Source organism: Porites lutea, chromosome 5 (assembly GCF_958299795.1).
Source record: "Porites lutea chromosome 5, jaPorLute2.1, whole genome shotgun sequence".
Classification (NCBI taxonomy): domain Eukaryota; kingdom Metazoa; phylum Cnidaria; class Anthozoa; order Scleractinia; family Poritidae; genus Porites; species Porites lutea.
In genome coordinates, this window is record NC_133205.1 from 6,770,696 (window position 1) to 6,796,317 (window position 25,622).

At 41.2% G+C, this 25,622-nt stretch overlaps 3 protein-coding genes across 3 annotated transcripts in view; all 3 read left to right on the forward strand.

Moving 5' to 3' along the window:
* LOC140937163 (uncharacterized) overlaps nucleotides 1–25,622 on the forward strand; it is a 59,054-nt gene that overhangs the window by 17,241 nt on the left and 16,191 nt on the right. The window contains exons 23-58 of the mRNA XM_073386694.1: nucleotides 78–122; nucleotides 526–579; nucleotides 963–1,016; nucleotides 1,324–1,377; nucleotides 1,779–1,832; nucleotides 2,576–2,629; nucleotides 3,236–3,280; nucleotides 3,846–3,899; nucleotides 4,232–4,276; nucleotides 4,551–4,604; nucleotides 4,925–4,978; nucleotides 5,174–5,227; nucleotides 5,650–5,703; nucleotides 6,084–6,137; nucleotides 12,764–12,808; nucleotides 13,336–13,380; nucleotides 13,671–13,724; nucleotides 14,969–15,022; nucleotides 15,502–15,555; nucleotides 16,058–16,111; nucleotides 16,953–17,006; nucleotides 17,447–17,500; nucleotides 17,754–17,807; nucleotides 18,497–18,550; nucleotides 18,672–18,725; nucleotides 20,244–20,297; nucleotides 20,677–20,730; nucleotides 21,146–21,199; nucleotides 21,476–21,529; nucleotides 21,860–21,913; nucleotides 22,008–22,061; nucleotides 23,409–23,462; nucleotides 23,603–23,656; nucleotides 24,108–24,161; nucleotides 24,748–24,801; nucleotides 25,446–25,499. Of these exons, the coding sequence (XP_073242795.1) occupies nucleotides 78–122; nucleotides 526–579; nucleotides 963–1,016; nucleotides 1,324–1,377; nucleotides 1,779–1,832; nucleotides 2,576–2,629; nucleotides 3,236–3,280; nucleotides 3,846–3,899; nucleotides 4,232–4,276; nucleotides 4,551–4,604; nucleotides 4,925–4,978; nucleotides 5,174–5,227; nucleotides 5,650–5,703; nucleotides 6,084–6,137; nucleotides 12,764–12,808; nucleotides 13,336–13,380; nucleotides 13,671–13,724; nucleotides 14,969–15,022; nucleotides 15,502–15,555; nucleotides 16,058–16,111; nucleotides 16,953–17,006; nucleotides 17,447–17,500; nucleotides 17,754–17,807; nucleotides 18,497–18,550; nucleotides 18,672–18,725; nucleotides 20,244–20,297; nucleotides 20,677–20,730; nucleotides 21,146–21,199; nucleotides 21,476–21,529; nucleotides 21,860–21,913; nucleotides 22,008–22,061; nucleotides 23,409–23,462; nucleotides 23,603–23,656; nucleotides 24,108–24,161; nucleotides 24,748–24,801; nucleotides 25,446–25,499 (1,899 nt within the window). The remainder of the gene's footprint in view (nucleotides 1–77; nucleotides 123–525; nucleotides 580–962; nucleotides 1,017–1,323; nucleotides 1,378–1,778; nucleotides 1,833–2,575; nucleotides 2,630–3,235; nucleotides 3,281–3,845; nucleotides 3,900–4,231; nucleotides 4,277–4,550; nucleotides 4,605–4,924; nucleotides 4,979–5,173; nucleotides 5,228–5,649; nucleotides 5,704–6,083; nucleotides 6,138–12,763; nucleotides 12,809–13,335; nucleotides 13,381–13,670; nucleotides 13,725–14,968; nucleotides 15,023–15,501; nucleotides 15,556–16,057; nucleotides 16,112–16,952; nucleotides 17,007–17,446; nucleotides 17,501–17,753; nucleotides 17,808–18,496; nucleotides 18,551–18,671; nucleotides 18,726–20,243; nucleotides 20,298–20,676; nucleotides 20,731–21,145; nucleotides 21,200–21,475; nucleotides 21,530–21,859; nucleotides 21,914–22,007; nucleotides 22,062–23,408; nucleotides 23,463–23,602; nucleotides 23,657–24,107; nucleotides 24,162–24,747; nucleotides 24,802–25,445; nucleotides 25,500–25,622) is intronic.
* LOC140936568 (uncharacterized) lies at nucleotides 6,227–9,619 on the forward strand (the record flags this gene model as incomplete). The annotated part of the gene is made up of 1 exon (XM_073386073.1): nucleotides 6,227–9,619. A coding segment is annotated over exon 1 (2,838 nt), but the record flags the coding sequence as incomplete, so codon positions are not given.
* On the forward strand, nucleotides 9,621–12,160 carry LOC140936569 (uncharacterized). The gene has a single exon (XM_073386074.1). The coding sequence runs from the start codon at nucleotides 9,797–9,799 to the stop codon at nucleotides 12,158–12,160; it is 2,364 nt and encodes a 787-aa protein (XP_073242175.1). The 5' UTR covers nucleotides 9,621–9,796.

Consider the following 25,622-nt stretch of genomic DNA (forward strand, 5'->3'; position numbering starts at 1 on the left):
GTGGCGATAGTTGTTTTGAGGCGGAGTTGCTTAAACAGTCATTTCTGAAGACGGTGCTCTTTGCTTCTCTTTTGTAGGGTACCACTGGAGCAGAGGGACGAAAAGGGCAGAAGGGAGAATCTGTACGTTATGTGTCGTTTTTCTTAATTAAGACATTCTTGGGCTCTGTATTATGATGCAGGCTGTAATTATGAGTGATGACTTACGCTAACTCATATAGGGTATCCTCCCCTAAAGCAGCTGACTTGCAAAACTCTACAACTTTGAATGATAGTAGAAATACGACCAGATCTCTTTAGAGTGATAAATATTCGTTTATAACCGTGGAAAAGCATCGTTCTCTTTACTAACGTGTGTGTAAGATAGAAAAGTAATCAAAGGCATGTATACTAATTTTTTTTTTATCTTCGTCTAGAATTTAAACATGTTGACTTTCATGCTATACCTTGCTATAATTTTTCGTCTTCTTTCTTATGTGTGCTTCTTCTGCGAATATTTTGTGAAAAGTGTTGTTTTGTTTGACAGGGCGAGAGAGGTCCCGATGGTGCTAAGGGTTTCCCTGGTGCAGCTGGGGATAAGGTAGTTTTAAGACATAGACGACATTGAAATAAATAACGTTCTTGATAAGTGAAAACTATCAAAATAAGATTAATGATTCCCTATTAATATAAAAATCCATTGTTTGCACATTCTGTCCTTTTCTTGTCAACTGCAGTCTGGTTACCATGGCCTAGACAGTTAAAATTTCATGGGCCGATAACATTTTAACTAGCTTTTCAACGGCCCGCTCTGACACGCCCGATTACATGCTGCTTGCGATAGGGCAGTTTGGTGCTTGTAACAGCAATGTAAAGCGGCAAACAAAAATATAAAGAAGCGTTTTGGTATGGACAAAATTATTGTGATGATTTAAGTATCTAAGTTATTAGTGGCTTATTGTAATCTGGGTATGTTTTGTGCAGGGACCGGCTGGCACACCTGGAGAGCGTGGGGTACCTGGATCGCCAGGAGCTCCGGTAAGTTAATGGGTTTAACAACTCGGTGGCTTCCCTGTGAGTTTTGAGATTTGTATAAATTTTCAACACTTTGTCTGCAAGGTCTTGAATATGTCATTACAAAACGTGAAAGTAGGAAGTTTTTCGTCGTAGTTTTGCATTTGAATGATGGCAAGGACGTGTGTAAAACAATTACAGCAGCAAAAGTTCACCTGTACTTTCCACAGTTTGCTATCAAGAAGAAGGACAAAATTATGCGGATTGTTAAGAGGTCCTAAAATTCATGAGTTGTAATTTTTCATCCCTGTTTCTGCATTTTTCATACAAGGGCGACATAGGATTACAAGGACCAGCTGGTGCTCCAGGGCCTGTTGGACCAAAGGTAAAATTGAACGTCTATAATGCCTCGTTCCTGTTTTAGATAGATGGGCATTTGTGCCTGAAAAGGAAAACCTCTTTGCCGTAAATTCAGATGTTTAAATCAATCTATTTAGAATTCAATCTGTTTAAATCAATCTATTTAGAATTTTTTGCAAGCTTTGTTAGTTTGGATATCGGATTCCACGTGGATCAACAAATGTTCCTTAATAGCGTTGACCTTTTCTTTTTTATTGTAGATAACCATTAAGTGTTTCTCCCCTCGTTGGAGGGGAGGAGGCAAGCGCACAAAACACATGCGCAACGTACCGGTTGTCATTTCTTTCGTTTTCCAAAACACTGGTGAAAAGAACTAGAGAACATAATACTACATGTAGTATTTGAATCGTGAATGATATTTTCTAGGGTGTGATGGGGACGCAAGGAATTCCTGGCATGTCTGGCGAAAAAGGTGCTAAGGTAATGATTCTTTTTATGAGTTTTCGAAACAGTGTTCATTCCAAATGCAAACACCTTGAAGTCGGTCTTAAAAAACCGGCTACGCCTTGTTTTCTAGTCACTTTTCAGTAGTATGGAGCGTTTTCACTCACGTGGCCAGGATCTATGCAAATTTATTGGAAAAAAGGAAAGCGTTTGCATAAGAAAAGAGAGTTCAACTCCCACAGGACTGGTTTCGGACACCAACATGGCCGCCGTTTCATTGTTTTGGGACACCAATATGGCCGCCGTGACGTCATAGGCGAACGCTCTATATTGTATGGTTGCTATAGTTAACCTCACGTATGTGCCTATGAATGAAAGTCGAAAAAGAGTTTGGCCATAGTTGATTGAGTGAAATGGTTATGAAACCCGTCAGACTCCTTTGTTATATGTTTTTGTGGACCTGAAAGTGCACAACATTCAAAAGAATTCCTATCATTTTGATTGTATTGACCAATAAAAACGTTGCATTAATTTATTCCGTAACAATTTGCCAACAGAAAACAAAGGATTGTGCACTTTCACGGTGCTTTGAACATAAACTGCAGCAGTGTTGTTTTTATCATTGATGTTTGTCGCTTTTCATAACCAGTCTCCTCTAATAACTATGGTTTGGCAAAACAAACTTAACCGGTGTACTCACAAATTTGCGTATTATAGTATTTAATTCCTCTCTTCAAATGTGCTATGAAAACTGTTTAACATTAGTTATTTTAAAATAGGGCAGCGTTGGTCGAACAGGAAGACGAGGGCGTCGAGGTCTAAGGGGTGATAAGGTTTGACATTTTTGTGACTTGTCATTTTACTTTCGGTTGCCTGTTTTTATGAAAATTGCGACGGAACTGGGTACAACTATTTCCTGCCCACACCGTTGTACCAGCCTCCCTCCCCCTTGCGTTTTTTCCCGTGACAGAATATTTTGAAGCGATTAACCTTTAATTCCTGACAGTGGCCAAAGACGAGATACATGTAATAAATAAAATGCCAATTTCAATTTTAAAACTCCTCAGAACCAAGTGGTACCTTGTAAAAGTACTACCAAAGAGGTTTTCTTTGAATGCTAACACTGTAGGATTTCGTGCACAGATTTTTTACAGTGACAAGTCCTCGTGCCATAACTTGGTCCAGGGATGAAAGGATTAAGTCCTTATTACTTAGCTTACAAGATGATACACTGTATGCAGTCGGGCCTCCCGTAAGCGACCACCCAAAATGCGAAGGTTTCGTGACCTCTGAAGTAGATTTGTGGTGGGGTTCTTCGAGAAGAGTCCCAACACATCTGCTCTTCGAAAGAGAATCATTGCGTACGACTTTTTTCATTTGTGTAGTTTCATGTCGTCACTAAAGTTTCCTCTTATACTTTTCTTTTCTTTTGTTTGCAGGGTGTACAAGGACCTGCTGGCGAGAGAGGAGGTCCAGGCGCTAGGGTGAGTAGTATAATAGAAAGGTTTAAGCAGCAGACGTTCGTGAGGTCACGAACGCAACGATCCTTCGGCACAAAATTGACGAAATTTGCGTGTGTGGTTTTTTACGTGATGAGCCCCGCGGTAGGATACCTAAACGCTTTTGATTATTAGCAAGTCTTGGCTAAACATTTGAGGAGTTCAAACTTGGAAATTGGAGTTTTCAACCACATCTTCACATTTACATAAATAACAAATTGTCTAGTACAGATTAGCCTCTACTGCGTAATGTTTCCAGGGCTGCCCTTAAAATTTCAAGTTGTAGGGCTAATGATACAAGTAGGCGGGGAATCCAGCAGCTAGCGATTTTGTTTGGTCCTATTTTTCTTCTGTTTTTCTACAAAAGTAGGCGGGGGTCACGTTCTTAATAGCCGGGGAAAATCCCCGGCCTCCGGCTCTTAATGGCAGCCCTGGGTTTCACGTCGAACGAAAGAAACGTATTTCGATGTAAACTTTTCGAGAAGGTTATGAAGGTTTTATTCGTGAGTTTTATTTGAGTGGTTTTATTATTGAAATATTCTCGTTGCAGGGGCCAAGAGGGACAAAGGGAAGTGCTGGAGTATCTGGAAAACCCGGAGTACCTGTAAGTTCATTTTAAAAGAGCAGTGTCATGAGAATTTCCCCGAGATTTTCGTCTAAGCTAGACTTACGAAAGAACACTTTATTATTCTCCAGCGGTATGGCTTTGAACGATTTTTTCAGGAAGAAAAAGTCAACCTTCACCAAAATGCCATGCACAGTGTATCTATTGTATTTGTATATTGACAAAGTGACCGTTTAATAGAGGTGAAGACGATAAAAAAAAGGGAAATGATTTTCGGGACTTAAGAAAGTGAGCGCTTAATTGAGGGCGAACGATTAATGCAGGTCCGCTTAATACTGGTTTGACTGTACGTTATTTTTTACTTATTTTAGGGATTCCAAGGCAATAGTGGCGTCCCCGGAACCCAAGGTCCACCCGTAAGTAACAGTGTGTTTTTTTTCTGGCCAGTTGCCCTTGAAGCCCTACGTGTTTAGCTGGCTGTTTTTATTGGGCGACTTGCTTTACAATTTATTGTTCGTTCGCCTACTAAGAGAGAGGTTTGTTGTTGCTAGTAGGATTAAATTCCCTTTCATTTTACTGGCTGTCATTGGCTATGGTACTGAACAGGGAAAACTGCAAATTATTCTTTGTGGTGTTCATTAATATATCTATTAATCATCATTTTTGTAACTTAAAATGATCTCGTTTTAGGGTCCCCTCGGACCAAAGGGAATTGCTGGACCAATGGGCACCAGAGGATCTTCAGTAAGTTGATAAAAAAGGTTTATCGGTGAAAGTACAAACTGCAAATGCAGTGGCAAGAAATAGGTGATTGTGTATGTGAGGTGTAAAGGAAAGACGTAAACAACAATTGCCATCGGGAAGAAATACGGCTGATAATCTGCGTGTCCATTTTTGTCTAGTTTTGCAAGTGTATTTCTGTAGTGTATGGCACTGTGTAACAATTAAAGGACTGTTCCCTTGCGGTATTTTTGGTTAGTGTAAGCCGTCTCCAAAGGCAAAAGACAGAATCAGTTGATAAATATTTATATTGATTATTAATTGTTGCTTTTATTTATGTGTAGGGTCCGCCTGGTGAGCCAGGAGAAGCTGGACCAGATGGAGAATCTGGACTCCCGGTATTGTCTATTGCACTTACTGTATTGTAAAGATCAAGTTGACGGGCACAGAATTGAACACTACTGTTTTTTCCTTAGTTAAGAAAATATACTATAATGTAATTGAAGGACTTAGCAGGCTCAGTGTGCTGGCTTGTCAAGATGTTTTGCATTTCATAATTTTTATTTTTTCCTCTGCACTATCTTGCTTTCCAGGGTGATCCTGGTTTTCAAGGTGCCGAGGGTCCGCCCGGACCACAAGGTCCCGTGGTATGTTATCTAACTACTATAACATCGAAAGTAAAGGCCTTTTTTCCGAGGTTTAGTATTATATATTTTGACTGTTATTAACTATTTAACTTCTAAAAGCAAACAGCTCTTACTTGGTGCTTCAGTCCTTTTCATAGTTGTATGTTTGAGTGCCTTATTGTTTTTAATATACACATTTTTGTTTGTGTGTAATATTTAACTTAAACTTGAAAAAAAAACAAACAAAACAGTTATTTCTTTATTTTTTTAGTCACATTTCGACGGTACATTCTTCACCCTCTCGAATTCCTGTCTTCCTCAGAGTCCTTCTATTAAATTGCCGGCAGTGGAGGCCATAAATATTTTACTGTTTTACTTACTTCCCTTTCTTATCAGTCCTTTTTATTTGTTACTATTATTTAATTCTTTGTTTATTTGCTTAGGGTGAAGAAGGTCGAAGGGGAGATGATGGAGCCAAAGGTGCCCAAGGAAGACAGGTTGGTGTTCAGCGGAAAGTTTGTAGTGGAGGGGTCAATTTGATAAAGCTGTTACAAGTGTAAATTACAAGTGTAGCTATTGTTTTTAGACACTAAAACGATGGGCACGTATACTTTACACTTCTAAGTTACACTTATGAAAGTTTTATTAAATGGGCCCCTGCTTAGTAATGTGCATTAATATTGTCACCTAAAGATTAGTTTTTCATGTTGCATTGGACTTTCTTTATTTCAATAAAAGGTCCGCAAATGAGCAAAATCTTTCCTTAAGTTATCTCAGGGTTCGCACAGGTCATGGAAAACCTGGAAAGTCATGGAATTAAAGCATTTCATTTTCCAGGCCTGGAAAATGTGCAAACCTTTGTGTTGTTACCCCGCAGGGTCCGCGAGGAGAGAAGGGCAGTAAAGGCGAGGCTGGAAAAGATGGTGAAAAGGTGAGTCTTAAGTTGCTGAAGTATTCGAAAAATTACAATTTTTATTTTTGATAGTTTGTATGGATAAATCAATATTACTCATTAGTTGTTGTGAAACGTTAGAATGCTTATGATTGTATTTTCTTATTTCATTAAATTTTCAGTAGTTGATAAAATAAGCCATTATCTCGCCACCGCTAAAACAGATGTTTAGATTGTAACAGGAAATATCGTGGGATAAGATAATTAGAATTAATCAATGTTGTATTTAATCGGGTATTACTAGCGTAACCGCACATAAGGATTAGCACCATGATTGTCAAGTAAACCCACGCTTAATAGGAAATTAGTTGAAATTAGTGCCCACGAATCGATGTTAAACGTGAGCAAAGAACTTGGACCGCATTTGATTATTGTGACCACGCCGGAATTACGCATCTGGGTGTGGACTTCCTTAGCTAATATACGCAGCATTTTTGTAGAATTTAGTTAGATTGAAATTGATCGTAGAACGGAACGTGTAATGTTGAATTAGGAAGAATAAAGTCAGATTTGTACGAAAGTATACAGTCCTCGATTGTTGAACCAGCGTGTGCGGAATCTCTCTCTATCGCAAGTGGGAAATTCTGCGAAACCTGGTCCTTCGAGCCGGATAGTGAACGAAGATGAGTGAGCTGAAAAACAAGAAAAAGTCAAGATCGGGCCACAAGAGTTACTTGAAGCACGCCTTGAATAAAGTGGACGAATGCCTTGCCGATTACTCCCCAGAAAGAAAGGATGAACTGGCTCAGTGGAAAGAATCGCTACAAGAACAGCTACAGAAAGTCACAACCCTGAGCGATCAAATTTTAGCTCTGATGGAGGCAGATGAAGAGTTGACCGACGAAGATTTGTCTACAGAGTTGATGGACACCAACACGTTAAAGTTTGACGTAAAGATGCGTTTGTCTGCAATAGAAAAGATTGTAACCGCGAATGTTGCTAACGTTACGAATGTACCACCGTCGCTGCCTAGCCCCTCCGCAGATTTGCACGCCAATCAAGCTCCATTCAATCCATGGCCGGTCCCGCAGACTGCTACAGTTCGAGCGAAATTGCCGAAACTCGAGGTACGCAAGTTTGGGGGAAACATCAGCGAATGGCAGGAGTTTTGGGACTCCTTTGAAAGCGCTATCGACCGAAACGAGACATTGGCCGAAATAGATAAATTCTCCTATTTGCGAGGCCTCCTGATCGAGCCAGCGCGGTCGGCGATCGCAGGATTTTCCCTCACTTCAGCGAACTACAAAGCCGCGATACAACTTCTAAAGAAACGTTACGGTAAACAGAAAGCTATCCAGAGAACATACATAAACGACTTGTTGAACTTGGAGCCAATTTACGGAGAACGAGACACACAGCGATTGAGGACAATGTATGACGTTGCCGAGACAAAGTACCGGGCATTGGAAGCGCTTGGCGTAGACCAAGAGACCTACTCCGCCATCGTGGTGCCGTCGCTGTTGGAAAAACTACCAGAGCAGCTCCGTTTGACCATCACAAGGGGAGAGGACCATCACGAATGGAACCTGGAGCAGTTGTTGGACGTCCTGGGCCACGAGGTCGAGCTGCGAGAGGAGTACAACAGAAGCGCACGACACGCGAGGAGCTCTCGTGACGAATCAGTGAAAAAGAAACACACCATGCACACTGGAAAACAGGCGAATTATCAGAACTGTGCGTTTTGCTTAGGAGGACACAAACACGAGGATTGCCAAAAAGTCAAGAACGTCAGCGAGCGTAAGCAATTACTAATTAAGTTTGGTCGTTGTTTTAGTTGTATTCGAAAGGGACATCTTTCTAAAGACTGTAGAGCTAATTTAACTTGTAAGTTTTGTAAAAGGAAACATCATTCGTCTATTTGTAGTGCCGAATCCCCAGGGGAGGGGGGAGCGTCAGAAAATGAACCAAGTAACGTTGAGTCAGTGGGCAATAGTATGCACATAGAAACCGGGAATAGTGTTGCTTTACAAACGGCACAAGCTCAAGTAGCAGGGAAGGGCAACGCGCGAATAAGAGTGCTTTTTGATACCGCTAGTCACACGTCTTTTGTTACGGCGCACGTGGCGCGAATGTTTAGTTTAGAAACTCTCCGGAAAGAGTGGCTCGCTGTCAACACCTTTGGGCAGCGAGCAGCGGGTTCAAACTTGAGGGACGTAGTCGGAATGCATTTGACCCCAGTAGGGGGAGGGAACGCAATTTATGTCGAAGCTTTTGTTGTTCCCGAAATCTCGAGAGTTCAGAACGAGCATCTGGAATTAGTGCGTGGGAACTACCCTCATTTGGCAAACATATGGCTCTCTGATGTTTGCCAACACAAAGATCAGTTAGAAATAGATGTCCTCATCGGGGCAGATTATTTGTGGAGTTTTCAAACTGGCAATGTTGTTCGGGGAGGTGTAGGGGAACCCGTAGCCATAGAAACGCAATTGGGATGGGTTGTTTCTGGTCCCTTAGAGTCTAGTCAGTCGACAGATAGAGAGCGAGCAGTTAGTGTAAATATTATAGGAAGAGATAGTACAGTTCCAGGAAGGTTAGAGCGAGATGTTCAGGTTCTTTGGGATTTAGAAACGTTAGGAATAACAGAGAATGACGGAGTGTACGAGGAATTTGTAGACAACATTACGTTCAACGGAAAGAGGTATTCAGTAAAGCTGCCGTGGAAGAAAGGGCGTGATGTTTTAGACAGTAATTACGAATTGAGTTTGTCACGCATGAAAGGACAGGTAAGAAAGCTTAGGAAAGAGCCAGAAGTGTTGAGGGAGTATGACTCAGTTATCAAAGAACAGTTAGCTTCAGGAGTGATAGAAAGAGTGGAAGAATCAGGAAAGGCGGATAGAGTCCATTATATCCCACATTTGGCCGTCATACGCAAAGAAGCCAGCACAACCAAACTGAGAGTGGTGTATGACGCGTCAGCAAAATCAGGTAAGGAAAGCGCATCATTGAACGACTGTTTACACAAAGGACCGTCTCTTACCCCATTGCTGTTCGACATATTGTTGAGGTTTAGAGAGAAAAGGGTAGCACTGATTGGCGATATAGAAAAGGCGTTTTTGAACATTGAGGTGGATAAGGAAGACAGAGATTTCCTGAGGTTTTTGTGGCTAGATGGCGTGAGTGACCCCTCAAGCGAGATTGTCGTGTATCGTTTTTGTCGTGTAGTGTTTGGTTTAAACGCGTCTCCTTTCCTTCTGAATGCCACGCTTAGACACCATATCTCGAAATTTAAAGATGAAGATCCAGAATTTGTGAGAAGAATGATCGAAAGCTTTTACGTAGACGACCTGGTGACTGGCGAGGACAACACTGCTAAAGCCTTCACGTTGTACGAGAAGTCCAAAAATAGGCTAGCGAGTGGAGGGTTCAAATTGCGTAAGTGGATGACTAACGACAAGGCGTTGAAAGATTTAATTGAGCAAGATGAGAACCGGAAACCAGAAAACGCAAGCGTGGCAACCGAAGAGGAATCTTTCGCGAAGTTCACGCTAGGATCGGAGGTGAGTAAAAAATGTCCTAAGGTTTTGGGCCTTCCGTGGGATTTTGAGAATGATGTTATCCACTTCAACTTCGAGAAGATTGTGGCAAAAGCACAAGAAATCCCACCGACTAAGCGGAACTTGCTAAGTGTTTTGGCCAGCATGTTTGACCCTCTAGGAATTATAAGTCCCGTCATTGTGTGCATGAAAATGTTGTTCCAAGAGTTGTGTCGGGATAGTATAGGCTGGGATGATGAGCTCAATGGCGAAGCTAAAAAGAAATGGAACGATTGGGTTTTAGATTTGTCTAAGATTAAAGGGATCGCGATTAGTAGGTGCGTTTACGATAGTTTAAAACAAGAGGTGCTTGAGTGTTACTTGCATGGTTTCGGCGATGCGAGTAACAAAGCGTACTGCGCTGTTGTTTACTTTGTTTACCGAACGTGGGACGGAGTTCACGTAAGATTGTTGACTTCGAGGTCGAGAGTGGCACCACTAAAGGAACTGACTATCCCCAGACTAGAGCTTATGTCCGCGAGAATTCTTGCCCAGTTAATGAGCACGGTGAAGAATGCCCTAGAAGAACAAGTGACCCTTAACGGTACCAGATACTGGTTAGACAGTAAAACGGCAATCTGCTGGATTCAAAACAGGGGGGAGTGGAAACAATTTGTGAGACACAGGGTGAACGAGGTCCTCAAGCTTTCAGCTAAAGATGAATGGAGACACTGCCCGGGAGAAGACAATCCTGCGGACATTGGTTCAAGAGGAGCGCTGGGTTCCAAACTGAAAGATGAGGAACTGTGGTGGAAGGGACCACCTTGGTTGACTCAAGAAGAGAGCAGTTGGCCAACAAGCCAGGCAATCACCTCTACGTCAGAGAGCCAAGAAGAAATGAAAAAGACGTCGACGGTAATGATTGTAGACGTACAAGACTCAGCCTCTGTTGCAAAGGTAGTAGATATTGAGCGACATGGTACTTTGAGAAAACTGCTCAGAGTGACAGCATGGGTGTTACGTTTCGTCCAAAATTCGAAACCAAGATGTGCGAAGAGAAAAGGTAGGTTGACGAGGGAAGAGTTGATCAACGCTGAAAACGAATGGGTAAAAGCAGCCCAGCAAGGTTTGAAGCGCCAGAAAAATTTTCCGAATTTAGAAAGGGTGTTAGGCCTAGAGACGGTCGGAGGCGTTCTAAGATGTTTCGGAAGGTTAGAGCATTCAGACTTAGAAGTAGAAGCACAGAAACCAATTATCTTGCCGAAAGATCACGCCTACACAACAAAAACAATCGAAGAATGTCACGAGAGAGTGCTTCACGGCGGCGTGAGAGAAACACTCGCAGAGCTAAGATCAAAGTTTTGGGTTCCGAAAGGCCGACAACACGTGAAGAAGGTCATTAGTAAATGTGTAGTCTGTAGAAAGTTAGAAGGGAAAGCTTATAGTACACCGCGCAGTGCAGCGTTACCAGAATTTCGAGTCACGGAAGCGCCGGCGTTTTCAAAGGTAGGAGTTGATTTCGCAGGGCCGCTTTACGTCAAAGAGCGAACCACGACAATGAAAAAGGTGTACATCGCGTTATTCTCGTGTTGCGTGACGCGAGCAATTCACTTGGAACTTGTAGAAGATTTGTCAACGGGAGCGTTTATCCGGGCTTTGCGGCGATTTGCAGGGAGACGAGGGACACCAGTTTTAATCATATCTGACAACGCCAAAACCTTCAAAGCCGCTGATAAAGCTCTCAAGAACCTTTTCAATCACCCAGAAGTCGCTAACGAATTGTCCGGCAAAATGATCGAATGGAAGTTCAACTTAGAGAGAGCACCTTGGTGGGGAGGGTTTTTTGAAAGAATGGTTGGATGTGTTAAGCGTTGTTTGAGAAAGGTGTTAGGTAACGCAAGACTGACCTTTGACGAATTGTTTACTGTGTTGATCGAAGTAGAGGGGACTTTAAACTCCCGGCCCTTAACTTACGAGTATGATGAAGCGGGCGAGGAAGTTCTTACCCCGTCGCATTTGATTTTCGGAAGAAGAATTAAAACAGTGCCAGATGAAATCGTGGAGGACGAAGAAGAAGGTGAGAGTAGATACACTAGGAGATTCAGGTATTTGAGCGTTAGATTAGCGCATTTTTGGAATCGGTGGAGGCGTGAGTACTTAACTGACTTACGCGAGTTCCATCGGACCAAGGTAAGTAAAGACCCGAGGTCTGTACAGATAGGTGATGTAGTCACAGTGTACGACGAGAGTAAGAGGCGTGGAGAGTGGAGATTAGCAGTTATTGAGAGTCTTATCAAGGGAAACGATAATGTGGTAAGGGGGGCAAACATTCGAGTCATTGCCAAGGGAAAGCCCTCGCGTATGTCTAGACCCGTTCAGAAACTCTACCCCATAGAAGTGCAAACCGAGGTTCTACCCGAAGCGCCGCGGGAAAGTGTAAAAGAGGGTACAAAAAACCTTAGGCGCAACCCTAGACGCGCTGCAGCAGCAGATGCGCGTTGGAAAACTAACTTAATGCTTGACTCGTAGACGAGTCAAAGGGGGGAGAGTGTTGTGAAACGTTAGAATGCTTATGATTGTATTTTCTTATTTCATTAAATTTTCAGTAGTTGATAAAATAAGCCATTATCTCGCCACCGCTAAAACAGATGTTTAGATTGTAACAGGAAATATCGTGGGATAAGATAATTAGAATTAATCAATGTTGTATTTAATCGGGTATTACTAGCGTAACCGCACATAAGGATTAGCACCATGATTGTCAAGTAAACCCACGCTTAATAGGAAATTAGTTGAAATTAGTGCCCACGAATCGATGTTAAACGTGAGCAAAGAACTTGGACCGCATTTGATTATTGTGACCACGCCGGAATTACGCATCTGGGTGTGGACTTCCTTAGCTAATATACGCAGCATTTTTGTAGAATTTAGTTAGATTGAAATTGATCGTAGAACGGAACGTGTAATGTTGAATTAGGAAGAATAAAGTCAGATTTGTACGAAAGTATACAGTCCTCGATTGTTGAACCAGCGTGTGCGGAATCTCTCTCTATCGCAAGTGGGAAATTCTGCGAAATTAGTTTTCCTATATACTTACTATGAAATCGTGAATTTGCTTTGCGTTAATTACAGGGCCCACCCGGTGACCCTGGCCGAAATGGCAGGGACGGAGAAAATGTAAGTACTGCACTAAACTCGCATGGTGTGGTTAAAGTCTTTTTGGGGTTAGAGTTAGGGTAAGAGTGTTAGCTTAAATGAAAAATCAATAATAGTCTGACAGTTACTGTTGTCAAATGTCAAGAAAGGAATTGTATCATGTGGAAGAACCGTCACAAACGTTTTTTTGTTGCTGTTTTGAATGGGCATATCCAGAAGAATTCCTCCATAGTTTCAAAACCAAGAAAAAAAATGTCTAGCTATAGCAGGAAAAAAACAGATTGCGCTTTGCCTCACATTCTCAATATATTTTCCCTAGCCTGTGCCAGGCTCTTAGATAGTACGATCGTCGCGAAAATAAAACAAGCAAAGCGAAAATAGGACGTGCGCGGACAGAGAAAGGCCTCGTGCATTTTTTGCATCACGTTTTACTGGACGAATGCACGTTACTATCTTTGAGCTTGGCTAATATTTTCCATACCCTCAAGTTTTTATGCCATTTATTTTTGAGGACTTTTCTTTTGCATTTTTAACAACACTGACTACAGGGACCACGTGGTTTAGACGGAGCAGTTGGTGACCCAGGATCACCCGTGAGTATCACGCTTAGTGTATTACTTTAGAGCGTTGTCACTTACGTGGCCTGTCGCTATGCAGATTTATTGGAACAAGAGAAAGCTTTTACATAAGCAAAAGGTTTAATTCTTACAGGACTAGTTTGGGACACTAACGTGGCCGCCGTTTCATTGTTTTGGAACACCAATATGGCGAGGTTATCGTTATGTGAAAGTGCTATGTATTACCGCACTGCATTGCCGTAAGAGTGCTGAGGTTTTTTTTACAGTGAGTCATCGTTTCACGTATATTTTCATTTTTATTTTAGGGATTACAAGGCCCTCGTGGTGAAGCTGGACCTCAAGGGAAGATTGGTATGAGGGTAAGGTTGTCGTAACTTCTTAACCCTTGAACTCCTTACAGTGGCCAAGGGAAAAATTTCACACAAAAAAAGGAAGAAAAGAACAGCAAATCTCTTTTCTTAAAATCCTAAGTTGTAAATATTAGCATGCAAAATTTCTGCCAAAGAGGTTTTATAGCTAAGCCTCCATTGCTATTAATAGAAAATGGAAACCAATCGATGCGAAAAAAATGGGCTATGACGTCAGCGTACGCCCGCCCGTCCGCCCGTCCGTCCGTCCGCCCGTACGGACTGGCAGGGAGGGACCAAGCAGATTCTGCAAGGGAGGCGACGAGGAATCCAATGCATGCAGCTTGCGTTTGTCTTGGCGAAACCTTAACCAGTTCGCCTAGAGGCAGCCAATGGAGGTTTTCCAGTAACGATATTGAGTTTCGTTTGTTCGACGTGTGACCAGAATCTTGATGTGCTTTTAGCATCACCTTGGTCGCGTGTTTTACAAACTTTGCACATAACTGTTACATTGCGGGCCCGATAGAAAGAAAACGTCATTAACTTATAGCGAACACAAAAGTCGGCCAAATTTGAGTCTTTTCTATAAGGGAGCTTAAGCAACGACGACGGCGATGGCAACGAGAACTGCTTTTTTGTACATTTCCTTGTCGTCACTGCACGACTACGACGTGAAAATGCCTAATTGCACGTTTTGTTGGGGACGTAAAAAAAGCAACGACGAATTTTTTCTTTCTCCTTCTGAATTTGAGTGCGGTCCCCAAGAAATCAACTCCTGGAAAAATTTGCCTACACTTTACATTTTCAGCGAAACGGAATAAACGCGATAAAGTATGAAGAAACGCGAATTCATTTTAAAAGTGACGTTTTCGCTGCCTTCGCCGTGGTCGATGCTAAATCTCCTTATTGACTCTAGAAATCGTAACCTGTAAATTGGCTGCTACCAAAGAGTATTGTGCATTATCGTGCAGTATCGTTGCTGTCAACGAAAGACTTTTAGCTTGATGGGAGAGTTTTCTTTTCAGGTGTGTTTGCGGTTTGCCAGCCCCTCCCTCAAAAGGAGAATTCTTTTTAGTGGCCTCGATTTTATTATATTTAAATTAATTGCTTTGTTATGAGAATATAAACGGAGGCTTCGCTCCTAGCCCTGGCTAAATCCGTAGTTTTATGAATGGTAACTCCAAAGGATTTTGTCCACAGTTGTAGTCGACAAATCGTCTCAACGTAAGTTAATACTTCTTTACACTTTAAAACAGGGTCGCCAAGGGCTGACTGGACCCACTGGAACACCTGGTGTCCAAGGAAGTCAGGTAAGGTTTCTTGTGCAAAGTGCATAAAATAAACACTGAGTAAAGGGTTATTTTTTATGGGCACGAGCATCGAGCGTACTTTGGTCTTGTTTGGAGATGGGAGCACTCTGGAATAAGTCCACTGCTTAGCAACGATAATTTTTCTTATGTATTATTTTTTGCCTTTTATTTGCAATTAAGTTGTGTTATCATGAGAAGAGAATACTAACATTCGGGCAGCGTGGTATAAGAATCTGAGCGTATGGACGTAGTTCAAACCATTCACAAAATCATTTAGGTGTTGTACTGAACGTGTGTTCTATAAGGTGATGTTAAACTACGATCATAGTTAGCCAATTCCCCTCCCCCCCCCTCCCCCAAGGCAACCTTCATTTTAATTATTCATTTTTTTTTTTCATTTATATCTATCTATTTTCTTCTAGTTTCCTATTTTTCCATAACACAACCTATGTTTTCATTCCCCTTCATTTATTTTCTAGGGTCCTGAGGGCCCAGTAGGATCTGCAGGTCCCATTGGTGAGAAGGGAAACACTGTAAGTACTAAAGATATTAACTTCTTTTTTTTGCATAGTACATAATGTCTTAGCTTCATCTTCCTGATGTTGGTCTTTATTGATAGACTTGTAATATATTTCTCTTCGGAGTTATTCTCATTAGAAGAGGAAAGAATGTTTGATCTTATTATAAATGCAGGTCATCTTAGTTATTGAAGTGGAATGGTTGTGAAGCCCGTCAGAGGTCTTTGTTATATGGTTTTGTTGGCTTTTTTAGGACTTGACGGTGCAGAACGTTCAATAGCATCCCTGTCATTTTGATCTTATTGCCCAATAAAAACGTCGCATTTATTTATTGAATCACAATTTATGAACAGAAAAAAAAAAAAAAACACTGAAAGGAAGCTCCCAACATAAACTGCCGCATCGCTGTTTTATATTCAATGTTTGCCCGCTTTCATAACCAGTCTCCTGCACTAAATAAATTATGATGTCATAAATTGTTAGCAAAGTAAAGATGGCTACATTTTTTGGTTTGCAGGGTGCTGAGGGTGAACCCGGCCCAGTTGGTCCTCCAGGAAGACCAGGATCTGATGTGAGCATACTCAAAAAAGACATCCCCGTTTTGTTTTTGTTATCATAAGTTTCTTTTTCTAAGAAAAGTTAGGGAGTTCCACAGTTCCCCGATCCGAACATCGGCATCCATCCTCTCTTATGTTAACGGAAACGTGAGCATAATAATAATTATTTATGATTTTAATTATAATTAAATTTCGACCCTGCTCGCCATACAGCCTCCAGTAGCCCAGTGGTTAGAGCATCCGGACAAGAACTCAGGGGGTTCCAAAATTCCGAGCTTTCTGGAATAAGAATTCTCCTTCTTCCAAATTATCAAATAATGTTGGGCCTGAAATGTGCGCGAATTGCTTTTACCACAGTTATAACTTTACTTTGGCCTTTTTCAATCTTACACAGCGAACTTGGTGTACTTCCTGTACTTAATGTACATTTTCCAGATTTGGTCAATACTGCAGTCTTGGGCAAAAATGTTATGAAAACTGAACATTACCAAAACAAAGTTCTTAAAAGCAACGATTATTGAATATTCAGTCCCCCCTTCCCCTCAAAAAAACAATGGTGAAGTCCGGCTGAATCATTTTTGAGCCCAGCTGAGCAAAATATATTAGGGTGGGGTGGGGGACCTGTCACTCAGGTACCAAATCCGCTGTGTGGGTGTCCTGTGGTTAAGAAAGTGCAAAATTCTTAACACTCTTTGTCCGAGACTGTAGCTGTTTATGAAGAATTAGCCGGGGATTTAAGCCAATCAGAAACGGATAAATATCTTGAATGAATAATAGTATTGCTACCTCTTGATGCTGCTTTCTAATAATCCAGTTCGTACCTGTCTTTAATCAGGTATTTGTTTTAATCCCCAGGGAATGCCTGGAGAAGTTGGTCCTCCTGGAGAGGCTGGACCTAAAGGAGAGCAGGTAAAAGAAATGTAGAATACGACGCATGGTCCATGCCTAGTTCGCTAAGTATAGTGTAGTTAAATACAAAAAGCTAAATCCGAGACTTTATATCGCGGATGTCTCTGATTACAGTTTAGTATTTGTTCGTCACGAGACATTAAGATGTAGCCAATAAGGAGGATAAGTCCTTACCTCACTTTGCCATGGTAGCAAAATTTCTGGATATCAACAAACCGTGACCATGCAAATATGGCGGAAATATAAAAACGAAAAATTTGGCATGTCTAAATTTCCTGTGCATAATTGCACTCACGAACCAAATGGTAGCCCATACCTTTCCTCCATCGTTCAACAATGCAAATAGCCGTCTCTGTCGAGAAAGATTGTTGAGTTCCAGAAATTTTGCTTCCATGGTAACGTGACATCACCCTTCTCTCTATTCTCTTATGTTCTTTCAGGGAGAGGATGGCACACCTGGTATACCTGGTCGAGATGGAGCCACAGGACTGCGAGTGAGTTGGTATTTCCTCAACGAATACAACCTATATGATTTAGTGAAACATTTTAAAAGCACAATAGTTGATGTCCTAAAAAGGAGTGCGCCGAAAGTGGGCTGAAGAAGGCCATGTTGGAGATAGGGTCGCGGTTGTTTTAGAAATGCACGTGAATAAAAGATAACGACAACTCTCATCGAGCGTCGATGGAACATTGTACGTAGTAGTCACCTTCAAACTCTTATCACTCACCTTTTTTGTTGAACTTAAGGGACCTGCTGGGGAACCAGGCACTGTGGGATCACCTGGAGAGCCCGGGCCGAGGGTAAGTATAAGACGTCTGCACTATGAGTTGTATGATGTTGTACTTTATATTTGTAGTTGCAAATACAGCTGCCTCTAATCGCTACCTGTCGCGGGGTACGTTTCCGGAGAGAAACGTCTACGTTGTGGCCGGAAAAATTCAATGCTGACGACGTAAATCGATGTTCACGTAATTTATCTGCTGGTCATGGGGTCTCAGACGTAAATTTTGTTCGAGTTTCTGTATCCTCGTATCGATTATTGTGCAATTTTGAGTTCTGCTGCGAGCCAGTAAAACTTAAAAACGTTACGAAAAGCAGATGTAATCCTAGGAAATAAGGGTCTCTTTGTAGATTTGGCGCCTTGCACATTTGATCTTAGTTTGTGACCTTTTGTCACTTGTCTGTCATCCGTAAACAGTAGCTGGAAGAGTGTATTACTACGTCAACCAATCAGAGCTCCTGACCAGATTTTGGACAGATCTACGTCACCAGTATAGAATTGTTATGGACCAAAATGGAGATATCTCTCTCGCGAAACCTCCCACCGACTGGGCTCAAGAGGCGCTGCTGTATTCGCGGGCTAACTTTTACTCAGTTAAAAGGAACAATGCATTGCACTTTCATCGTAATGGGATCTGTATGGGCTTGTCCCGCCTTTTCTTCTAATCAGCTTGATTGTAAGACTTAAGTTCGTGTTACTGTACTGTAGGGCGATGCTGGAGGAAGGGGACCACGAGGACCGCCTGGGCCAGCTGGTGAGCGGGTAGGTTGCTGTGACGTTACTTTAGGAAAACGTTCCTTCTATGGCATAGATTTTCGTTCCCCGTTTTTCTTGCTGTCTTAGCAGCTGTAATGGAGACTGTCTTGTCTGACTCCATTTTCAGGGCGCTCCTGGAAAAGATGGTCCCCCTGGCATTTCTGGATCACCCGGAGAACAGGTTAACTATAACTTAACCCTTTTAAGCCCCTATATCTACACGCAGATTTCCCAGACTGATCTCAATACATTTCCTTAACGAATAAGTTAAAAGAATTTAACGAAAGATCGAATTATTTTCCTTTGGTGATCATTTTATTTAGCAATTATTCAATGACGCTGAGTAGGATATGAAGAATTCTGCAGATCGAGGAGGGTGTTATCCACCGAGGCCGAAGGCAGAGGTGGATAATTCCCTCCGAGACCTGCAGAATTTTTCATATCCTGCGATAGCCGAATTCAATAATTGCTTTATTATTCATTCAAAATAATTCCAATTTTAAAAACAAGGTAAAAATGCTAACCTCGGTCGATGTTAAGTTCACATCGATAGTGCATCTTTTTCGGGAAATTTAGCAGATAAAGGTCTGCTCAGGTCTGCAAATATACTCCAAATAGCAGATGTTGTCCGTCGAGTTGACTTCTCGCTGTTCTTGCTATGTTTTTAGACAACATTTCGCCGTGAAACGAGTACAATGTCCGCCCGACAGTTCCGCCATTTTGTTCAAACAACCAAGACAACTCAACCTCGTCCCCAGGTTTCCTCGGTCAACGGTTCAATATGACGTTTAATATGACAAACCATTGAACCGATGACGTCATTTTGACGTCATCGGTTCAATATGACAGTTCAGCCGCTGGTTATGGTGAATTATTTGTGTGGTTTTACCCAATCAGAAACGGAGAAATATTTTGAATGAATAATAATAATTCTTATAACCTTTCCTGTTGATCTTGTTTACTCTTGGGACTCGAAAGGTTAATAATAAACTATAGTTATCCCTTGGTCATAATCGTTCATCGTAATCACAAGTAAGCGTTAAGACGTGAAAAAAAGAGGGAGTTATGCAGCTGGCGCTTTCAAAGCTACGAAATGGTTGTTCGAGAATGAAGCTGCAAACTGTCGCGAAGTGCGCTCGTAATAATGAAAAAAAGTCCGTAGAGTAGAAGCTAAGAAAGTAATAAACGATCGAAAAGAATATGTGTGTTTACTAACTTAACATATAAACTTCCAATCAAAGCTCTTCCCTGTGGCTAGCACACACAGCAATCACATTTGGCGTTAAACAGCTCGAGACACTGTGTTTGATGACTTATGATAGTGTTCTTTGTTTCCTTGTGTTTGTCTCAATATAGTTATGCTATGTTGTTTTTGTGAAGAATGACTACTGTTTAGCAATTCGCCATTTACACACCTCCCATAATACACTTTGTTTGTCCCCCAAATTTTGCACTACATTGGTTTTTGTTTCTCCTGGGTATTACAGTCGCCCCAAGAGATATTGAAGAGAATGCCTATGGTGCAAAAACATTTTTTGGGGAAAAAAAGGTGCATTGTGTGGGATATGCAAATGAGGAATACCAAAGAATTTTACCAAACCAACAAGAAAAGAGGACTCAATCTCTAGACCCTAGAAAAGGTTAGTCCTTGTTCGTGAATAGTGGCCTATTACGTCTTATTGGCCATTTTGAATTTCAGGGCCCTACAGGAGCGAGAGGTATCAAAGGAGATCGTGGAGAAGCTGGTAGTGCTGTGAGTATACGGCTGCAGGATTAGCTCAGTCGGTAGATCTCTTGACGGCCACAGAGCGGGCGGTTGCCGATTCGATTCTCGGAACCGGACCCATACTGAAGGTCTTTAAATAACTGAGAATTAAGGCACTGTCTTTCCCTAAAAACGGTTAGAACTATATGTGGCTCGGATGACTATGTAAAATGGTAGTTCCGTCGTCAGTAGGAGACGTAAAAATATTGTCCACAAATAGTACTTTCGCGCCTTATGTAGAAAAGTAGGTAACTGAGAGGTTTTAAGTTTGTTCGGGGTGGTCATAAGAAGGTGTTCCACTGCTTTTTTTTGTTGTTGATCTTTTTCATCTTCTGTTTTTTTCACTATCTTTAATGTTATTGTTCAGGGGCCTCAAGGTGCTCAAGGTGGACAAGGTCCGCCAGGTCAACTTGGATCCAAGGTACAGTTGAGTGATACATGTTTAACGCTAGAGCATATCTTGGCGACTTGAACACGCTTTGGCGCCAGGACACTGCAAACCAAGAGATAGTGACTTCTCAACCACTAGTTTCCTTTAGAGAGAGAGTTGGTAGTGGTACTTTTGTTTAGATACATTGGGTTAAAATCGTTCTAGCTCCCTTAATGCAAGGGTGTGAAAATGACAATTCGGGGTACGAAGTCTTTTCATGTATCGCAGTACTCGCCGACACACACGTGTTTGCCCTCAGAATCATTAATTGACTAGTGTGCCACTTCTATAATCACTACCTTCGCCATTACTACTAAATCCAAGTCAGGAGGAAATTATACCGTGACTAAACAATCGACGGTATTTGTGCATCGTGATGTTTTTTCAAATACGTTTTTGTACCCAGGGACCTCGTGGAGCCAAAGGAGCTACAGGGAGTAGCGGTCTTGATGGTGCCAAAGTAAGCACTTAAATTGTTACTGTTATCAGCCTGTCAAGTGTAATAGTTTTGGATGGTATAAAATCAATGTAAAAACGGTCGTTATTGAAAAGGACTAACGTGTTGACAACTAGACAAAACGTAATCTTCATGTTTATGTAGAGGTGTGTCGTCATATGATGGTTGCTATAGATAGCTGGGTAGCTACGCCTCCATTCCGATTTTGTTCACCTTATTTTATCTTTTGTATTATGCCCTTGCCTTTATTGTAAACATCGTGCTTCTGTTCTCTTTAAGGGAGAGACTGGAGAAAAGGGACCAGCTGGAGAAGATGGGCCTCCGGGTGCTAATGTAGGATAACAGCACTAAATTATACATTTTTGTTTTCTTGAGAAAAACAATCCTCGCCTTCGTCATTTATACTGATCACAATGTCTGGATGGTCAGCGGTCAGAGATTATGATGGCCGCTTTTTTGGGGGGCTTGGCAGTTTTGAATACTGATTCTCTGAGGAGGGGTTTCTATCTTTAGTTAGTTCTGCTGTGTAATAAGTCACAAACATGTAGACTCAGTTGATTTGTATGAGGGTTTAAAGAGTATTACATGTGACTCAATATTTGGTCATAACTTATTAAAGAATGATTCAAAATTGTTGATTACAATTCTTTGTTGCTGTTGCAGGGGAAGGATGGTTCACCTGGTGTTTCTGGAATAAAGGGCCAACAGGGCAGAGTGGTAAGAGGAATCATGATTTATGCCCCGCGATTATCTGTAAATAAACCGTTTTAAAAATTAACCTTCCAACGTTGCTTTGTTCCTCTCACGATAGGGTCCACCAGGACAACAAGGTCCTCAAGGAGCTGCGGGACCCCAAGGTGATCAGGTATGAATCTCCAGCTCTCTACTACTGGTATAGAAATGCATGCACCTAAAAATGTGTATCTTCCCCTTTTCCTCCAAAGATGGAATTAGTCTTATGGCGCTCCCTTTCATATGAGGAATGGAGCAATTCCCATTCTTACGACCACCTTCTCTCCGCCCAAACTTAACGAAAATACTTTTACAGTAGAAGCTCGGTAACTCTCACTTTGAAGGGGAACGAAAAACTGTTTGTGTTACCGAGGGTTCGAGTAATCGGGGTCGATATGCCAGGTGAAAATTGATATTTACTGATTTTTCAGCACTTATACATACATACATACATACATACATACTTTATTGGCTCGTCCCCACGGGGCTTTTCAGAGTCAATTTTACATTACAAAATTATAAACCAAGTACATGACAATAAGAATATAACAATGATAAAAGAAGACAAAGGTCAATAAAATTAATTAAATTAATTAAATAAAGCAGTCATTAAGAAGCTTTTGCCTGAGTAAACACTTGAATTCCGTCACGGATGGGCTAAGTTTGAGCGCAGTGCACATTTAATTTATTTCATCGGAAACGATAACTACTGTAGGCATTTTTACGAAAAAACGTGATTTGTTAGTTTCACCAATCAAAACATCAGATTGCTTTAGTGTTTACCACTGTTAATTTTAGTGTTATTAACAATTATTCCTCGAGCCCGAAGGGCTATTTAGTAAAATCCAACTAGTTGGTCTAAAATATCGAGAATAAAAAAAATAGCTAGTTAAAGCTAGACTTAAATCCTTTTTTGCTGCCAAAAAGCCCGCGCTTTTCGCTACTAGTGGGCTATAACATATAGCCTAGTAATAGCTCAACCAATCAGAACGCTGCATTGATAATAGACCACTAGTTGGATTTTACTAATAACCCTTACGCAACAGAAAAGCCAATGGGATGCCATCCGAGTGGAGTCAAAAGAACGTAACCAGAATTCGAGTTATTAGTGTAAATTTCAGTGACTTTTTGATTAAGGAAAAGGAAATTTAGTTCGAGCTAGCGGAGAATTCGAGTTACCTGGGTTCAAGTTAACCAAGTAAAAAAGACTGGAAAGTGGGGTGAAATCCAAGGGAAATTGGACTTAGTTCGAGTTAGCGAAGAGTTCGAGTTATCGGGGTTCTACTTTGTTTGTTCTGTAACCTCGTTTATATTTCCATATTTTCATGGCCCTTAGGAATTCGCATGTTATGGCGTGATCATTTATCACCCTTACTTAAAAATCTCTGGATGAAATCCTATGATTTCACCATTCAAATGAAACCTCTTGGGTAGAACGTTTGCTTGCCAAAACAAACCTTGTGACTCATTTCTTTTACAGGGCTATCCCGGCATGCAAGGCGGAATGGGTGATCAAGGACCTGCAGGGGCGGTGGTAAGCTTCATTTGTCATTACTTTCTTATGAGAATTCTTGAAGTTTTTTTTCTTTGGGGGGAGACCTCTGGTGTATTTTTGTCTTAACTTACATCTTTTCTGACCCTTTTGATTGCATGACTCGTTGTTATTTTTGTTAGGGAGATCTTGGCCCTGCTGGTCGAGATGGACTGGATGGAGCTGCTGGTCTCCCGGTGAGCATTTTGTATACTCTAAACAACGATCGTTCACAAGTTGTTTAAAAACTGTTTAGGATCTTTTATTTCAAAAGCAAATTTGTTGATATTTTCTCTTTATATTTAATGAGCCATACGTACCAAGAAACAAGTCAAATGGACAAATAGCCCAAGACAAAGGCACCAGTCTGATTATCGCACTCCCCACGTTGTGAAATGTTTTAGTTTTAATGCATGCCACCATTAAAGAGACGTTTGTGCACATGACCCGTGTTGAACAATATTTATATATTTATCAGTTTTATTTGAAGCCAGAAGGCTGTGTTGATAACAAGGGGAGATGTGGTGCCTTTCGAGGGTGTGCGTGCTGTTTATTTTTTCATATCCAGAAATTTATATCTGAGATGTGTTCTTGTCAACAACCTCTTTTGTTCACGCGCCTCTAACCTTAAGTTATCACTTATTCCAGGGTACCCAAGGTCCAAAAGGGAATACCGGGCCACCAGGAGCTAACGGACAGGCAGTGAGTTATATTTATTAATTTTACTCTTAAAATGGCGTTTAGCAGTTAGGGAATCATACTTGCGTGTACTACCGGTATACTACTTTCGGCTACAACTGAATAAAATGCACTGAAAAGATATAACGGTCATGCTGAGAGTTCGTGACAATATGGCGTGAAAATAAAGTTAGTCCTGTAACGTGTGTTCAGAAAAGTTCAGAGGGGTTGTCAGACGGCTTAGGTTTTGAAAACAAAGAAAAGGTTGGGACAGTGTCGAGACAGTGTTTAAAATATTCTTTACGCCTCACAACATCTCGTACGGTGTTGAAGCTATTTAAAGGTAGATAACGCCTTGACGCGATTTTATAAATTACTACTACTACTACTACTACTACGATGACGACGACGACGACGACTAATATTAATAATTATAATGATTATAACATTAATAATAAAAGTGAAAAATGGTTTTCAAAGATCAGGACCACTTTAATTGACTGCCAATTACTGCAAACATAATGCGGAGTAGGCCTGCATTGTGAAAGGCACCAAATCACCTAAAGCCGGATTGTTACAGATTACAAATGTTGTTTTATCCATGGTTTAGGGCATCATCGGTGCACGCGGCGCTCCTGGTGCAAAGGGTGCGAAGGGAGAAAAGGTAACCAATTTTATTTTAAACTTGAAACGTTATTTTCAATGATAATAGATCCTTTCATTGTATCAGTTTTGAACTTTTGACATGGACCAGTTAGTAAAAAAAACTGTCAACACCGGTAAAAAGAGGGCCTAAAAAGAAGTAAAATTGCCAAGTTGGAGATTTATTTATTGGAAAAGAACGAAGATATGGCTCCGCAAAGGGACAACATTTTACTGACTTTTGTATGGTGTGGGGCGCCAACTGGCCTTTTACCATACAAAGTCAGCAAAATTTAATTAGTGACTTTGGTGAGCTATACCTTCACTCGCTTTAGACCTTTCACTTAAAAACGTGCCAGCTTTACTTATGTCAGGGTGCTCGTTTTAGCCCTCATCAAAACTTGAATAAAACAATGGAAAGGGTCTAATATTCAGCCGGCCAGGAAAACCAAAGCCTTTCAAAGCACTCATAGTTGCAATCTTATCTTATATTTTATCTTAAAGATTTGCTTGTTCTTAGTCAATCTGAGAGAGTTTCCTTTGGGGGCGTTTACCGTTAGGGGATATTTTCAGTGCAGCTGAATGGTCGTTGTGTTTGTGTAAAAACTCTTTCCTTTTTTTGTCAAGCATTAAACTAAAATTGTAACCGTTTGTTTGTTTGTTAAGGGTAACCCCGGCTCGCTAGGAATTGCAGGCATAGCTGGTGCTCCTGGACCCATTGTGAGTATAATAAATATAAATGTACTTTAAGCTTATGTCAGAATCCCTAGAAGGGATATTTGATGGATACTTTTATCATTCCTTATTCTTGTTTACATCTGGTAACAAAATAATGAAACCAAG

What these genes read in the sequence shown, in the direction of transcription:
- LOC140936569 (XM_073386074.1), top strand. Translation starts at nt 9,797, where the DNA reads ATGTTTGACCCTCTAGGAATTATAAGTCCCGTCATTGTGTGCATGAAA.